Below are 19,213 nucleotides of genomic sequence, written 5' to 3' on the forward strand. Positions count from 1 at the left end.
TTGTATTTAAAATATCGGCTGTTATTTTACAATGACAGCCATCAACAATTATAGCCATCAGTATCAAACATTGGTCGTTATTTTGCATAAAAAAGACGTGTGAACATATAGTGAATAATACAGAAATATAAAATAACTATATAGGCAAGTATATAGATGTGTATAATGTTATAATATAATGACCTGTTATATACAGTAACCACTACAGAGCTCTATAGACCTGGTATATACAGTGATAGATGTATATGTTATATACAGTGACTACTACAGAGCTCTATAGACCTGTTATATACAGTGACTACTACAGAGCTCTATAGACCTGGTATATACAGTGACTACTACAGAGCTCTATAGACCTGTTATATACAGTAACCACTACAGAGTTCTATAGACCTGGTATATACAGTGACTACTACAGAGCTCTATAGACCTGTTATATACAGTGACTACTACAGAGCTCTATAGACCTGGTATATACAGTGACTACTACAGAGCTCTATAGACCTGTTATATACAGTGACTACTACAGAGCTCTATAGACCTGGTATATACAGTGACTACTACAGAGCCCTGTAGACCTGTTATATTCAGTGATAGATGTATATGTTATATACAGTGACTACTACAGAGCTCTATAGACCTGGTATATACAGTGATGGATTCTGAGACATATAATATGTTATATTCAGTGACTACTACAGAGCTCTATAGACCTGTTATATACAGTGACTACTACAGAGCTCTATAGACCTGTTATATACAGTGACTACTACAGAGCTCTATAGACCTGTTATATACAGTGACTACTACAGAGCTCTATAGACCTGGTATATACAGTGACTACTACAGAGCTCTATAGACCTGTTATATACAGTGACTACTACAGAGCTCTATAGACCTGGTATATACAGTAACCACTACAGAGCTCTATAGACCTGGTATATACAGTAACCACTACAGAGCTCTATAGACCTGGTATATACAGTGACTACTACAGAGCTCTATAGACCTGGTATATACAGTAACCACTACAGAGTTCTATAGACCTGGTATATACAGTGACTACTACAGAGCTCTATAGACCTGGTATATACAGTGACTACTACAGAGCTCTATAGACCTGGTATATACAGTGACTACTACAGAGCTCTATAGACCTGTTATATACAGTAACCACTACAGAGTTCTATAGACCTGGTATATACAGTGACTACTACAGAGCTCTATAGACCTGGTATATACAGTGACTACTACAGAGCTCTATAGACCTGTTATATACAGTAACCACTACAGAGTTCTATAGACCTGGTATATACAGTGACTACTACAGAGCTCTATAGACCTGTTCTATACAGTGACTACTACAGAGCTCTATAGACCTGGTATATACAGTAACTACTACAGAGCTCTATAGACCTGGTATATACAGTGACTACTACAGAGCTCTATAGACCTGGTATATACAGTGACTACTACAGAGCTCTATAGACCTGGTATATACAGTGACTACTACAGAGCTCTATAGACCTGGTATATACAGTGACTACTACAGAGCTCTATAGACCTGTTATATACAGTGACTACTACAGAGCTCTATAGACCTGGTATATACAGTGACTACTACAGAGCTCTGTAGACCTGTTATATTCAGTGATAGATGTATATGTTATATACAGTGACTACTACAGAGCTCTATAGACCTGGTATATACAGTGATGGATTCTGAGACATATAATATGTTATATTCAGTGACTACTACAGAGCTCTATAGACCTGTTATATACAGTGACTACTACAGAGCTCTATAGACCTGGTATATACAGTGACTACTAGAAAGCTAAATGATAACCTGTTGTATACAGTGACTACTAGAGAGCAATGTAATCCCCTGTTATATATAGTGGTTACTACAGAGCTATAAAATATTGTATGCAAGAACCTGTTATGACTAATGTTGACCTATATATATTGTAAATATAAGTAACACACGCTACCATAACCTGTTATATATAGTGAATAGCATAGATCTCTATAACAATAGATATATTAAACCCCCGGGAGCGTCTGGTGGTGTGCGCTGTGCCGCCTTATGTCTCCCAGTGCCTTGGCTTGTATTGTTCTGTCTGGCTATGTTTAGCCCAGGCATAAAACAAGTGGCCGGCACACCTGAGCTATGTGACACACCCGGCCTTATATACAGCTATAGGCCATGTTCACACAACGTGTGGTTTGTATAAATCACCGCTGTTGTTGCACACAGCATGTGCTCCGGCTGCAGAAAAAACTGACATGTCAGTTTTCTGCAGCCGCTAGTCATTGAATAGCAGCCACAGAGAACCTTTCAGTTTACACAATGGAGTGTGCAGCTCTGGCCGCACGCTCCATTGTGTACAGTGGTGAATTGGGATGCGGGCGCACATTAAAATTCAGCAGAAATGAAGATCATGCAGCCGCTACTGCAGAACGGCCAGTGTTATACGCCATGTGAACATGGCCATACAGTATAAGGCCCTGTTCACACAACGTGAGACACCGGCTGTTCTGCTGAATTCACCGCTGCACACAATGGAGCGTGCGGCAAGAGCCGCACGCTCCATTGCGTGAACGGAAGTTTTTTCTCCGGGTTTTCTATTCATTACAATAGAATATGTGTTTTGTATAGATCACGGCTGTTGTTGCAAATTGCAACAACGGCCGTGATTTAAACAAAACATACGTTGTGTGAACAAGGCCTAATATTGAATATAACACTGGGAATAACATCACAGGTATAGGCTATGTTCACACAACGTAATTTTTCAGTAAACGTCCGCTGATTGCAATGGAATCGGCGTCCGTTCTTTACTGCAGCAGCAGCATTGCATTGAAGTCATTGCAAAGCCGCCTGCTGTGTTCACACAGCCTTATGTTCAGTGAGCAACAACTGGAGATAATAACTGTTCACACTATGTAATGTGCGGCGGCCGCACTTTACATTGAAATGAATAGTAATTAATTTGCAGGCACACCCGACGGTACCTGCACACCCGACAGTGCCTGCAAGTCAATGTGAAAAAAGCGCTATACAGATAAAAGCATTATAAGGCTATGTTCACACAACATCAAAAACAAAGAAAAGGCGTCCACTTTTGCTATTTAAAAAAATGTCCGTTATTGCCGTGATTTAACTGACTGCAATGGTAATGCATTGAAGTCAATGAAAAGACAGACATCCAATGCACACAATGTATTGAATAACGGATGTTTTTACCGTGGACGTCAAAATAATGAACATGATCATTATTTTCGGGCATCTTTTGCAAACAGCGGATGTTTTTTTTATTAATTGTTCACATAGTTTTTCTTTTTTTGTCCATTCTTTCTCAGTTTTTGCTATTAAATTCAAAGGACTTTTCAATTAAGCCACAGCCAAAGGCCAATTAGTACCCTAGACTAGTATAATGTGCCAACAGAGGGGAGGCCAGACAGCTAAACGACATACGTTATTTTAGACTCAAAATGATGGACGTCATTTTAAACTGAGCTGAAAAAACATTGTGTGAACATAGCCTTATTATTATTTGATAAGGACGGCTAAAAATAATGGTCATAATCATTTTTTAAAGGCTGTTATTAAAAAAAAAACCTGCAGTTTTTTTCAACTTAAAAAAGTTGTGTTAACATAGCCAAGATGTGTTACATAGAAGTATACAATACTATAGAAAATAAACAGACGTCCTTTAACGGCAAATAACGGACGGTATTTTAAAACAACAGCCGTCATCAGTATAATAATGGCCGTTATTTGCTGTCATCTTGACAGTGTGTGAACAGAGCCTTACAGCAAATAATGTAGAGACCTATACTACTGGATTTAATAACCCTGTTACCTATATAATGTAGTATGGTGATCTTTCTGTTACTGTATAGTTGATCTCATAATTCTGGATAAAATAACTTTGTGATATTAGTTCTTTATAGAAGAATATAACGCTATACAATATACTGTAGTTTGTCTTAGGCTATGTTCACACACAAGTAAAATAATACCAAAATAATGGCCGTAATTTCAATGTATGGCTATATCACACTATGTGATTTTTCAGCTTTTGAACAATACAGCTGTTTTTTTTTCACACCTGTTCACACATCTATCTTGTAGCAGGTATAGGATACAGTGTACGGCTATGTTTTCACATAGGGGGGGGGATTTATCAAACTGGTTTAAAGTAGAATTGTCTTAGTTGCCCCTAGCAACCAATCAGATTGAATCAGGTTGCTAGGGGCAACTGAGCCGGTTCTACTTTACACCAGTTAGATAAATCTCCCCCTTAGTGTTTTTATCAGTATTTGCAGCCAAAATCAGGAGTGGAGCCCACAGAAGAAGCTTAGAATGGAAAGATTAGCACAGCTTCTGCATTTCAACCCACTCCTGGTTTTGTTTGAAAAATACTGTGTGAACATAGCTTAAGGCTATGCTCCCACTATGTAAAAATAAGAGCAAATAACAGCACCTGTATCAAAACAATAGTCGTTATTCATAACCATGATCATTATTAATGGCCCTTATTTGTCCTTTTTTCACATTGTGGGAACATAGCCTCACATGTAATAGGATGTAACAAATTTTAAAGGAAAAGTCACTAGGTTTATGCCGCCTTAAATGAGGGCAGCATAAACTAGTGACATAAATGCTGAACAGATCGGTGTAGTACTGACATAATTTTGTTATGCTGTTCTCCTAATATGCAGGAGAATAGGATTCTTGCCACACCCTTCCCCCCGCTGCTCCCTTATTCGCCCTTATTCTTGTATGCGTATTGGTCACTACCCCTTCTCTCACAGGGAACTGTCGGGGCACTCGCCCTAAAAAGGGCGACCCCTGCCCCGGTCTATCCCTTTGTACAGTCCCTGTTATACCCTGTATTGACTCCCTTTTTGGGGTGAGTGCCCCGACAGTTCCCTGTGAGAGAAGGGGTAGTGACCAATACGCATACAAGATTAAGGGCGAATTAGAGAGAGAGATCTGGCGTCTGATGGATGAGTTTGGGTTTGGTGAAGCCAGGAGAACGTCCTTTGCCTGACTGCATTGTGTTGGCTGTAAGGTTTGGTGAAGGAGGATAATATTATGGGGGGCTCCTCAGGGGTGAGTCTTGGTCTCTCAGTCTAGCAAAAAGAAATCATCATAATGCTTCAACGCCTAGTGGAAAATTGTAGCTTCCATCATTGAGGGACCAGTTTGGGTTCTATCTTTTCTGGTGCCCCAGTGCAGCAAGGACCATAAAGACATTGGGGTGGGGGTGGGGGCGTAGGTGTCGTTTATTGCCTCTCTATATGTACGGCGAGGTTTTGGAGACTTGCCTGGTTCACCTGCGCTCTGGCTGCATCTGCTTCCTCTGTGACCATCACACCATATGACTGGCCAGGAGCTGCCGTCCTGCGTGAGGCTGTCAGGCGGTTCACACATGGCGTCTTTCCACAGAAAAACTAGAATAAAACGCACATATTTTTAGCTCTCTGTGGGGTCTCTCCTTTCAGCATGTTCCAGGGGCAGCATTCCCCCCCCCCCATTTGTGGTGTTTAAAAACTCATGTACACGTGTATTGTGTTGATTTGTAGTTTTTTTTTATAGTGGTTATTCACATTTAGCATGAAAAATCCCCAATTCACAGGCTAAATCACATGACTTGTAAGAGGAAAAAGGGAAAAGAAAGTATGCAACCAAAAAATGTATCTGCTAACACACAGGCCCAGACCTACCAATCCACAAATCACAGCTCAGCTTATACTCCTCATACTGGGATGTGATTCGTCGCTATATATAAATATATATATATATATATATATATATATATATATATACACCATATGTGTTACACTAACTACACAGTATGATATATTCATTATGGCATAGTTTATACTCCCTGCTAAGCCATATACTGAACATTTGTATATTTTTATTAAACCATATTTTATATATTTGTTATACTGTATCCTATGCCTACTGTAACATAGATAGATAGATAGATAGATAGATAGATAGATAGATAGATAGGAGATAGATAGATAGATAGATAGATAGATAGATAGATAGATAGATAGATAGGAGATAGATAGATAGATAGGAGATAGATAGATAGATAGATAGATAGATAGATAGATAGATAATAGATAGATAGATAGATAGATAGATAGATAGATAGATAGATAGATAGATAGATAGGAGATAGATAGATAGATAGGAGATAGATAGATAGATAGATAGATAGATAGGAGATAGATAGATAGATAGATAGGAGATAGATAGATAGATAGATAGATAGATAGATAGATAGATAGATAGATAGATAGATAGGAGATAGATAGATAGATAGATAGATAGATAGATAGATAGATAGGAGATAGATAGATAGGAGATAGATAGAAGATAGATAGATAGATAGATAGATAGATAGGAGATAGATAGATAGATAGATAGATAGATAGATAGATAGATAGATAGATAAATAGGAGATAGATAGATAGATAGATAGATAGATAGATAGATATAAAAAGAAAAATGAGCGGCACAGCAGCGTAGATATGGGTGCCAGCGGTCTGGGTCCTGACTTCAGACCGTTCGTATATAAATATAGAGAAAATCCGCGGCACACCGAAGTCGTGAAGGTTTGTAATTTATTCAAATCATAAGTGCAGCAATCCAACAGACGCAACGTTTCGGTGATCGCTTATCACCATTTTCAAGCGTATCTTGTGAGACATTCAAGGGCTTTTTAAAGCCATACAAACAGTGTGATTGGTTTACAAAAAAATTAGCAAATACTTTACACATGTGCAGAAAAACAATTCATTGGAAAGTGTCCACGTACTGCCCTCTTGGGGGCGTATACATTCACATTGGTAATCTTAGGTCACAAGGGCCGATTTCATCCCGCCCACTGTGATGCGTGCATAAGCAGTGAAAAAGTCCGTGACAGAGTCCGTGCATCGCACACAGTGAATATAAAAACAGTGACCACTTGAGAAAGAGGGTGATCAATCACCGTTTAGGAAATAGAAAAAATTAAGGATAAATATATACTTTCGGATCCGGGCTCACCACCTTCACCAATGTCTGTAATAGTCATGCTAGATCATCCATCGCGTCCTGTATTGTCATGACGACCGGAGCGGAATGCAGCCAGGAGCTCCACGTCAGCAGCTTATTGTGGCAATTGTAAAACATGGCCCGGGGATACTACGGTCCAATTAAGGATCGCTGTATACCCACGTCCCCAGGATTCCGGTCACTTACCCGGGTAAGGGGAGGATCTCTTCATCCCGGAGACAAGGCCAATGTTACGGACCCCTCCAGGTCCACATTAGGGAAACGCTTCAATGCCGCTTTATGTGAATTGCTCCAAATTGAAACCTATTGTGCTCCACAGGTTCGCGAAGTAGGGGTGAAAATTCATGACATCAGATTCCAGAAGTCATGGAAGATGTCATGAATTTTCACCCCTACTTCGCGAACCTGTGGAGCACAATAGGTTTCAATTTGGAGCAATTCACATAAAGCGGCATTGAAGCGTTTCCCTAATGTGGACCTGGAGGGGTCCGTAACATTGGCCTTGTCTCCGGGATGAAGAGATCCTCCCCTTACCCGGGTAAGTGACCGGAATCCTGGGGACGTGGGTATACAGCGATCCTTAATTGGACCGTAGTATCCCCGGGCCATGTTTTACAATTGCCACAATAAGCTGCTGACGTGGAGCTCCTGGCTGCATTCCGCTCCGGTCGTCATGACAATCAGGGGCTGGCTGGCAGATTTTAGCCTGGGGGGCAAGCACACGGCACTGGCCCTTGACTGGCAGGCTAGCGGCCCATCCACCACCCTGGCCCTTACCTGGTATTACCCTCCCCAAATAAGTGCGGGAAAGGAAGATTACACATGCGCCACAGAATTATAGTATTGTGGCCAGTGTTCCCAGCCACGAAAAGCCCTTGTGATATACATCTATTGGATTAAAGGGAACCTAGCTCCAGGTGCACAGCATAGTACCTTAGGATGCCTTTAAACAGAGAGATTTATCTGACCGATGTTTGAAGCCAAAGCCAGGAACAGACTATAAGCAGAGAACAGGTAATAAAGGAAAAACTGAGATTTCTCCTCTTTTCAACTCCATTCCTGGCTTTGGCTTCAAAAATCTGTCAGCTAAATCTGTCTGTGTGAATGCACCCTTAAGGTACCATGCTGTGTACCCGGTGACCCTGTTATCAGTGCTGTAATGCCCTTTTGGTTCTCTTATCATGTTAAAACCATCAGCCCTGAATCTCTGCAGCACCAGCTGTTATCAGAGGATGTACTACAACTCCCAGCATATCCTGAGGGCTGCAGACTGTAAGTAAATGCTGGGAGTTGTAGTGTTTGCAGCTGTTGTACTTGGAGGATTCCTGGTGTATTGTATACTGGAGGCTTTGTGAGAGATCAGTATACAGAGTTCTGTGGGGGATCAGTATGTGGATGTGACCCCAGAACAGAACTAATAGGGGATAGAAGAAATATACCGTTACTGACCAAATCCAATACACCAGTATATAAGAAACATATATTGTCACTGTGACCACAACCATTACCACCCCATACTAACTAATACCACCACACCATAACTGAGATCCAGTATAACAAGACCAATAATACCAGTATAAAAGAAACAAATATCACAACCCCTTCACCACCACCACCATTACTAACTAACATCCACTGTACAAATACCAGGATCATCCACATAGAAGGTTCTCATTATTATAATGTGTCTGCTGGTTGTGATCTCATGTGTAATCAAAGATACATAATGAACTGCTAGATAGCTATTTCCTACTGGATATCTATCTATCTATCTATCTATCTATCTATCTATCTATCTATCTATCTATCTATCTATCTATCTCCTATGTATCTATCTCCTATGTATCTATCTCCTATGTATCTATCTCCTATCTATCTATCTCCTATCTATCTATCTATCTATCTATCTATCTATCTATCTATCCATCTATCTATCTATCTCCTATCTATCTATCTATCTATCTATCTCCTATCTATCTATCTATCTCCTATCTATCTATCTATCTATCTATCTATCTATCACCTATCTATCTATCTATCTATCTATCTATCTATCTATCTCCTATCTATCTATCTATCTATCTATCTCCTATCTATCTATCTCCTATCTATCTATCTATCTATCTATCTATCTATCTATCTATCTATCCATTATCTATCTATCTATCTATCTCCTATCTATCTATCTCCTATCTATCTATCTATCTATCTATCTATCTATCTATCTATCTATCTCCTATCTATCTCCTATCTATCTATCTCCTATCTATCTATCTATCTCCTATCTATCTATCTCCTATCTATCTATCTATCTATCTATCTATCTATCTATCTATCTATCTATCGCCTATCTATCTCCTATCTATCTCCGGTATAAGAACACTGACAATAGAACACAGTTGTCAAACTCCGTCCCTCCAGTTGTTACAACACTACAAATCCCATCATGACTGGACAGATAAACCATGACGGGAATTGTAGTTTTGCAACATCTGGAGGGACATAGTTTGACACCCCTGATAAGTTATAAGACCTTATAAGTTATTATAGTGCAGTTACATTCAGTGACTCACAGTAGGCGTCTTCTCTGCATGAAGAGACGTCCACTTTTCCTTTTCTTCTCTATCTGGCTCCGGCCATCATGAAGACTTCTCTGGCCATGACTCCTCTCCACGGGATCTGTCAGACAGACATTTTAGGCTTCTTGCTCCAGCAACATCCTCATCAATACATCCCTCCATATAGAATAGCCCCCCGCTGCACATCTCTCCATATAGAATAGCCCCCCCCCCCCCGCTGCACATCTCTCCATAAAGAAAAGCCCACCTGTGCATCCCCCATATAGGATAGCCCCCCCCTGTGCATCCCCCCATTTAGAATAGCCCCCCCCCTGTGCATCTCCCCATATAGAATAGCCCCCCGTGCATCCCCCCATATAGAATAGCCCCCTTGTGCAACCCCCCTCGTAGAATAGCCCCCTGTGCATCCCCCCTCATAGCATAGCCCCCTGTGCATCCCCCTTCATAGAATAGCCCCCCTGTGCGTTCTCCTTTATAGAATAGCTCCCCCTGTGCATCCCCCTTATAGAATAGCTCCCCCTGTGCATCCCCCCCTCATAGAATAGCTCCCCCTGTGCATCCCCCCCTCATAGAATAGCCCCTTGTGCATCCCCCCTCATAGAATAGCCCCCCTGTGCATCCCCCCCAATATAGAATAGCCCCCCTGTGCATCCTCCCATATAGAATGGCCCCCTGTGCACCCCCTCATAGAATAGCCCCCTGTGCATCCCCCTCATAGAATAGCCCCCATGCACCCCCCCCATATAGAATAGCCCCCATGCACCCCCACATATAGAATAGCCCCCCTGTGCATCCCCCTTCATAGAATAGCCCCCCTGTGCATTCTCCTTTATAGAATAGCTCCCCCTGTGCATTCTCCCTTATAGAATAGCTCCCCCTGTGCATCCCCCCCTCATAGAATAGCTCCCCCTGTGCATCCCCCCTCATAGAATAGCCCCCTGTGCATCCCCCCTCATAGAATAGCCCCCCTGTGCATCCCCCTTCATAGAATAGCCCCCCTGTGCATCCCCCCCTCATAGAATAGCCCCCCTGTGCACCCCCCCTTATAGAATAGCTCCCCCTGTGCATCCCCCCCTCATAGAATAGCCCCCTGTGCATCCCCCCCTCATAGAATAGCCCCCTGTGCATCCCCCTTCATAGAATAGCCCCCCTGTGCATCCCCCCCTAATAGAATACCCCCCCTGTGCATTCTCCTTTATAGAATAGCCCCCCTGTGCATCCCCCCCTAATAGAATACCCCCCCTGTGCATTCTCCTTTATAGAATAGCCCTCTGTGCATCCCCCTAATAGAATATCCCCTGTGCATCCCCCCCCATAGAATAGCCCCCCATGCATCCCCCCATATAGAATAGCCTCCTTGTCCATCCCCCCTCATAGAATAGCCCCCCTGTGCATCCCCCCCTCATAGAATAGCCCCCCTGTGCATCCCCCCTTATAGAATAGCTCCCCCTGTGCATCCCCCCCTCATAGAATAGCCCCCTGTGCATCCCCCCCTAATAGAATAGCCCCCCTGTGCATCCCCCCCTCATAGAATAGCCCCCCTGTGCACCCCCCCCTTATAGAATAGCCCCCCCCCCGGTGTGGCCACATGTTAATGGGTTTAAAAAAAAAGAAAAACAACTCACCTCTCCTCGGGCCGGATCTTCAGTGTGCAGCAGCTTCTCCCTGCTGCTGCAGCGCGGCGGCTCCTCTCCTCTCCCTTTCCTATCAGGTCCTCAGCGGCACGTCAGGGAAGTGACGTCACCGCTGGGGACCTGATGTAGGTGCCTGCAGACGTGCCTGCGTACAGCACGTCTGCGGCTCCTGGGGGATCAGGCGGCCCGGAAGAGACTGAGGGAATAGCGCGGCGGCCGGCCGCGCTATTCTTTCAGTCTCAACTACTGCAGAGAGTCGGCCGCGGGTCGCGGCCCACTCATTGGTGGGGAAGACCGGCCCGGGGGGCACATGCCCTCCTGCCCCCCGGCCCAGCCCGCCCCTGATGACAATACAGGACGCGATGGATGATCTAGCATGACTATTACAGACATTGGTGAAGGTGGTGAGCCCGGATCCGAAAGTATATATTTATCCTTAATTTTTTCTATTTCCTAAACGGTGATTGATCACCCTCTTTCTCAAGTGGTCACTGTTTTTATATTCACTGTGTGCGATGCACGGACTCTGTCACGGACTTTTTCACTGCTTATGCACGCATCACAGTGGGCGGGATGAAATCGGCCCTTGTGACCTAAGATTACCAATGTGAATGTATACGCCCCAAGAGGGCAGTACGTGGACACTTTCCAATGAATTGTTTTTCTGCACATGTGTAAAGTATTTGCTAATTTTTTTTGTAAACCAATCACACTGTTTGTATGGCTTTAAAAAGCCCTTGAATGTCTCACAAGATACGCTTGAAAATGGTGATAAGCGATCACCGAAACGTTGCGTCTGTTGGATTGCTGCACTTATGATTTGAATAAATTACAAACCTTCACGACTTCGGTGTGCTGCGGATTTTCTCTATATTTATTTAGATAGATAGATAGATAGGAGATAGATAGATAGATAGGAGATAGATAGGAGATAGATAGATAGATAAATACATAGATAGATAAATAGATAAACAAAACACAACAATCACTGAACTCAGGGAGAACAGTGAAAAATTCCAATGGAGTACTCATTTACGAGTCTCCATTGATTGTCCCATACATAATTTAAATATGCAAAAAAGGGGGTCCGTGGAGCCTCAGTTACGAGTCTCAAAACACGGGAATAGCCAGATATCCCTCTCTAGATAGGAGATAAATAGATAGATAGGAGATAGATAGAAGATAGATATGGATGGATGGATATTATACTATATCATACCATAGCCTATACTAATATAATATATATATATATATATATATATATATATATATATATATATTTATTTATTTATTTCTGTTACGTCTCTCTGTCTTCTTTTTCCTATATCAGGTTTAGAATACAGAATAGTATCAAAATAATTATCATCTATATCTATCTATCTATCTATCTATCTATCACCTATCTATCTATTACCTATCTATCTATCTCCTATCTATCACCTATCTATCTATCTCCTATCTATCTATCTATCTCCTATCTATCTATCTATCTCCTATCTATCTATCTATCTATCAATCATCTATCTATCTATCTATCTATCTATCTATCTATCTATCTATCTATCTATCTTCTATCTATCTCCTATCTATCTATCTATCTATCAATCACCTATCTATCACCTATCTATCTATCTATCTATCTATCAGCTATCTATCTATCTATCACCTATCTATCAATCATCTATCTATCACCTATCTATCTATCTCTCTCCTATCTATCTCTCTCCTATCTATCTATCTATCTATCTATCTCCTATCTATCTATCTATCTATCTATCTATCTATCTCCTATCTATCTATCTATCTATCTCCTATCTATCTATCTATCTATCTCCTATCTATCTATCTCCTATCTATCTATCTATCTATCTATCTATCTATCTATCTATCTATCAATCACCTATCTATCTATCTATCTATCTATCATCTATCTATCTATCTATCCATCACCTATCTATCTATCTATCTATCTATCTATCTATCTATCTATCTATCTATCTATCTATCTATCTATCACAATGTAGCTGTATAGATATACTAGGTATGTACCCAAGCTGTATTGATGCTTCTGTAAATATAATAAAGTTTTGAAGCAATTCAGGGAATTAAGTTAATAAATCCCGGTGTTTGTTCCCTGGTATTCAGCAATGTCTCTGCTGTGACATGTCAGTATACATATATGTCTTATTAGAGGGCAAGATACACAAATAGACTGATAGAAGATATTAGGAATATACATAGACGTAGGTCATGTATTATTACATATGTAATATAATGTAGCTGGTAGAGCATTTGGTATAAATGATACAATTATAATAGGATAGTATAAGATATGGTATATGGCAGGCAGTGTGTATATGTATATATGAGAAGCTGACCCTCTTTATGGTACATCACTTCTCCTGGCACTGACGGATGGTGTTTGTGACTTGTGCTATGAGGTGTCCTCCATCGCTCGCTGTGGTTCAGGCCTTTACCTGTAATGTCACCATCAGTGTGGATGGATGTGAAGCTGGACATGGAGACACCATGGCTCAGACATAGCAAAAACTGATGTCATGTGCCCAGAGCAGCCAATCACAGCTCAGCTCTCATATCTTATGGAGCTGTGTAAAAGTGAAAGCTGAGCTGTGATTGGCTGTTGTGATGAGTCTGGCCCATGTGTCAGTCAGCCATGGTGATGCATTGGTGTATATTATAGCCAGTCAGCAGGGAGGTGATATTACCACATTAGGGACCAGTCTTGTTTTGTCTTTTGTTTTCAATTGAAACCCTAAAAACAATAAGAAGCAGCCACATACCTGGCAATACTGTGGAGGAGACTTATGGCGCTGCCTTACTGAAGGGATGGCCTGTGTTGCCCTTGGCAACCAATTATAGCCCAGCTTTCATTTTACCTGAGCTCATGAATGTTTGGGAGCTGAGCTGTGATTGGTTGCCAGGGGCAACACAGGACTTCCCTACGGTAGGACCGCGCCATCCATCTCCCTCTGGATGTGTGAATGCAGCCTCATCTATATACTGCAGCTCAGCTCTGGCCACCGTTCACACTGAGGACACATTGGAAGGACAAAAAGAGGCAAAGAAGGGCAATAAAATGTACAAGGTGTCCAGAGGACCTCAATTATAAGGAAAAATGATCAGAGCCCAGGGATTAGGTGTTAATTTACTTCCAATACTTATCAGCTGCTGTGTGTCCTGCAGGAAGTGGTGTATTCTTTCCAGTCTGACACAGTGCTCTCTGCTGCCACCTCTGTCCATGTCAGGAACTGTGCAGAGCAGGAGAGGTTTTCTATGAGGATTTGCTGCTGCTCTGGACAGTTCCTGACATGGACAGAGGTGGCAGCAGAGAGCACTGTGTCAGACTGGAGAGAATACACCACTTCCTGAAGGACATACAGCAGCTGATAAGAACTGGAAGACTGGAGATTTTTAAATATAAGTAAATTACAAATCTATATAACTTTCTGAAACCAGTTGATCTGAGGAAAAAAAAAGATTTTCGCTGAGGGGAGTTCTGAGTTCTTAGGGGAGTTCTGATGAGCTATATAAATGATCTATACACAATATAGTGTGAACTGGTATTATCAACTGGTAGTCTTTTATAAGACAATTACATGTAATAATATCCATATGATGGTTTGGTCCTGGGACCGTTATCAGATAAAGGTTGTTGTTAGGTAAAGCATCAGGCAAAGGCTTCTCCTGCGTTTTTACGACGTTTGTCCTATGGAAAAACTGACATGTTATACATGTTCCTCAAGTTGGTACGATTAAAACGATATGCAACTTGCATAACTTTTATATTATTTGATGGGTTTTAAAAAAATAAAAAACTTTCACTGAAAAAAAAAAATGTTCCTTAAAATCACTCTATTACCAGGCTTATAGCGCTTTTATCCTTTGGTCTATGGGGCTGTGTGAGGTGTAATTTTTTGCGCCATAATGTGTAATTTCTATCGGTACCTTGATTGCGTATATGCAACTTTTTGATCACTTTTTATTACAATTTTTATGGATTTGATGCGACCAAAAATGCTAAATTTTTGCACTTTGGCGGTTTTTGGGCTTACGCCATTTACCGTGCGAGATCAGGAATATGATAAAATGTTCGCGCGATTATGCACGCGGCGATACCAAACATGTTTGTTTATTTATTTATAAAAGGGGAAAAGGGAGGTGATTCAGACTTTTATTAGGGGTGGGGGTTTTGTATTTATAGAAAATACTTTTTTTTTTTTTTAACTTTCACAGTAATTAGAAGTCCCCCTGGGGGCCTCCTATATACACAGCACTGATCCCCCTGGGGGCCTCCTATATACACAGCACTGATCGCCCTTGGGGACTCCTATATACACAGCACTGATCCCCTATATACACAGCACTGATCCCCTATATACACAGCACTGATCCCCCTGGGGACTCCTATATACACAGTACTGATCTCCCTGGAGGACTTCTATATACACAGCACTGATCCCCCTGGGGGACTTCTATATACACAGCAGAGATCCCCCTGGGGGACGTCTATATACACAGCACTGATCCCCCTGAGGACTCCTATATACACAGCACTGATCCCCCTGGGGGGCTTCTATATACACAGCACTGATCCCCCTGGGGGACTCCTATATACACAGCACTGATCCCCCTGGGGGACTCCTATATACACAGCACTGATCCCCCTGTGGGACTCCTATATACACAGCACTGATCCCCCTGGGAGCCTCCTATATACACAGCACTGATCCCCTATATACACAGCACTGATCCCCCTGGGGGACTACTATATACACAGCACTAATAAAGCTACACTGATCTCCCATAGAGATCAGTGTACTTTTATTACACAGCACCGACCCGTGAGATTTGCCTGAGATCAGCCTGCTGCAGACCAAAGCAATAGAATACCGAGCCGGAATCTAGACACCAGGGAAGGCTGCAGAGAAGACTGTTAGATGCAGCTGTCATGTTTGACAGCTGCATCTAATTGTGCGTTTACACAGAGAGATTTATCTGTCAGATAAATCTCTCTGTGTAAACGCACCATAACGGTCCTAATTAGCGGGAACGGTGATCAGCCGCTCCCACTAATAGCCACGGTCCCATGCTGCAAATAGCAGTCAGGATTGCGGCAGTTTACAGCGGGGTCGGGGCGCGGCCCCCCTCTGAACTCCCGGATGCATAATGTACAGTTACGTCATGCGTCCTTAAGAGGTTAAAGGGGTTATCCAGCGCTACAAAAACATGGCCACTTTTCCCCCTACTGTTGTCTCCAGTTCCCGTGCGGTTTGCAATTAAGCTCCATTTACTTCAATGGAACTGAGTTGCAAAACCCCACCCAAACTAGAGACAACAGTAGGGGGAGAGTGGCCATGTTTTTGTAGCGCTGGATAACCCCTTTAAAGAGGTACTCCAGAAAGAAAAATGTTTTCAAATCAGCTGATGCCAGAAAGTTGTTAGAACTTTTTCCTGGAGTGCCCCTTTAAATATATATTGCTGGTGGTTTTTGGACATTATTACATGTAATTGCTTTATAATAGTCTGCCAAGAAATTGTATATGGAACACACACAATTGTATATTGGCATCCTCCATTGGGTATTGGCATCCTCCACCGGCACCCCGCAGGGAAATACAGGAGAATCTAAACATTCACTGGGCGACACTGCCATTATTATAAGGGGGCTGTGCCATCAGGACCCCTCCATGTGTCAGAAGTGTCCATACAGTACCCAGACAGACAGGTGGCTAATGCTGCGTTTACACGGAACGATTATCGTTCGAATTTTTGCAATAACGATAGCATTTGAGCGATAATCGGCTCGTGTAAACACAGAAAACGATCAAGTGACGAGCAAGAAATCGTTCATTTTGATCTTTCAACATGTTCTGAAATCGTTGTTGGTCGTTTGCTAAAAATTTGCAGATCGCTTGATGTAAACAACCTTTCAAAGATTCACCCTATGTGTGAGATGGGCTTAAGCGATCTTAAAAATGATCTCAATAACAATTTTTCTAACGATTTATTCATCTAAATGCTGATAGTTATAAAAAAAGTTGTTGCTTCAAATTCGTTAAACGATCGATTGGGCGAATTCTTGCTTTGTGTAAATGGACCATGACCATCATGTGACCTTACAGAAGATACAGAAGATGGGTCAGAAGATGGGTGTGCATGAACATAGAAGACGTCTTCTCACCAAAACAGGAATTATTTTCTTGGGAAAAAAACCTTATGAAAACAGCGATAACTGACTAAAAAAAAACAAAGACACGAGAGCAGCTGCAGGGGTCTATATATAACACAGATGATTATTATATATTATAACGGTATATACAGGAGACTCACCTCAATATATAGCACAGATGATTATTATATATTATAACGGTATATACAGGAGACTCACCTCTATATATAACACAGATGATTATTATATAGTATACCGGTATATACAGGAGACTCACCTCTATATATAACACAGATGATTATTATATAGTATACCGGTATATACAGGAGACTCCCCTCTATATATAACACAGATGATTATTATATACAGTATTATACTGGTATATACAGGAGACTCACCTCTATATATAACACAAATGATTATTATACAGTATACCAGTATACACAGGAGACTCACCTCTATATATAAAACACAGATGATTATTATACAGTATACCGGTATATCCAGGAGACTCACCTCAATATATAACACAGATGATTATTATATACAGTATGAGGCTGGGTTCACACTACCTATATTTCAGTCAGTATTGTGGTCCTCATAGCAACCAAAACCAGGAGTGGATTAAAAGCACAGAAAGGCTCTGTTCACATAATGTTGTAATTGAGTGGATGGACGTCATATAATGGCAAATATTTGCTGTTATCTTAAAACAACGGCTGTTATATTGAAATAATGGCCGTTATTTACTGTTATATGGCGACCATCCACTCAATTTCATCATTGTGTGGACAGATCCTTTCTGTGTTTTTAATCCACTCCTGGTTTTGGTTGCTATGAGGACCTGATATGAGGACCAAATACTGCCTAAAATATACTGTGTGTGAACCCAGCCTTATACCGGTATATACAGGAGACTCACCTCCATATATAACACAGATTCAGGGCTGTTTAATACATTGGTGGGCCCAGTGCACAGCCCTCAAGAGTGGCCCCCCCCCCAACCCAGCGTTATCAGAATCGGAGCTCCACACACAGTATAATGTGTGTGTTTATATAATCCCCCTGTGCACCCCCTTTTATATATATCGCCTGTGTGCCCCCAGTTATACATATATACACCCCCTGTGTACCCCCCAAGTTATATATACCCCCTTTATATAATCCCCCAGTTATATATATACCCTCTGTGTGCCCCCAGATATATATACCCCCTGTGTGCCCCCAGATATATATATACCCCCTGTGTGCCTCCAGACATATATATACCCCCCTGTGCACCACCTTTTATATAATCCCCCGTCACTGTGCCCCCCAATTATATATACCCCCCTGTGCACCCCATCCCCCCCCAGTAGTATATAGGCCCCCCTGTGTGCTGCCCCCCGTTATATAGCCCCCCTTTGTGCTTCCCCCTCCCATATAGCTAGTAACAAAAAAAACACTTTATACTTACCTGGGTCCGCACATTCCTCTTCTCTTCACCTCACCTCACCACCCCTCTCGCGGTGTCGGCGCTGAGTGATGTCACTCAGCGCCGATACCACTGCGGGAAAGCCTCCTCTTGTGACCGCAGGTAAAGCACTGCCTGCGGCCACAAGGATGACTGACAGGGAGGGAGCCAATGGCTCCCGACCTGTCAGTGCCGCTGCTGCCGCCTGTACCTATGAGCGCTCATAGCTACAGTACAGAGCGCCGCAGGGGGGGGCTGCAGGGGGCACCA

At 42.0% G+C, this 19,213-nt stretch overlaps 1 protein-coding gene across 1 annotated transcript in view; it reads right to left on the bottom strand.

Annotated features, from left to right (window-relative positions):
* The window catches only part of LOC138801744 (macrophage receptor MARCO-like), a 106,847-nt gene extending 93,011 nt beyond the window's left edge, over positions 1 to 13,836 (bottom strand). The window contains exons 1-2 of the mRNA XM_069984839.1: positions 13,778 to 13,836; positions 5,341 to 5,466 (exon numbers count right to left, since the gene is read on the bottom strand). Of these exons, the coding sequence (XP_069840940.1) occupies positions 5,341 to 5,466; positions 13,778 to 13,820 (169 nt within the window). The 5' untranslated portion in view covers positions 13,821 to 13,836. The remainder of the gene's footprint in view (positions 1 to 5,340; positions 5,467 to 13,777) is intronic.
* Between the last annotated feature and the right edge of the window lie 5,377 nt (positions 13,837 to 19,213).

The sequence above is a fragment of the Dendropsophus ebraccatus genome, chromosome 9, assembly GCF_027789765.1.
Source record: "Dendropsophus ebraccatus isolate aDenEbr1 chromosome 9, aDenEbr1.pat, whole genome shotgun sequence".
NCBI lineage: Eukaryota > Metazoa > Chordata > Amphibia > Anura > Hylidae > Dendropsophus > Dendropsophus ebraccatus.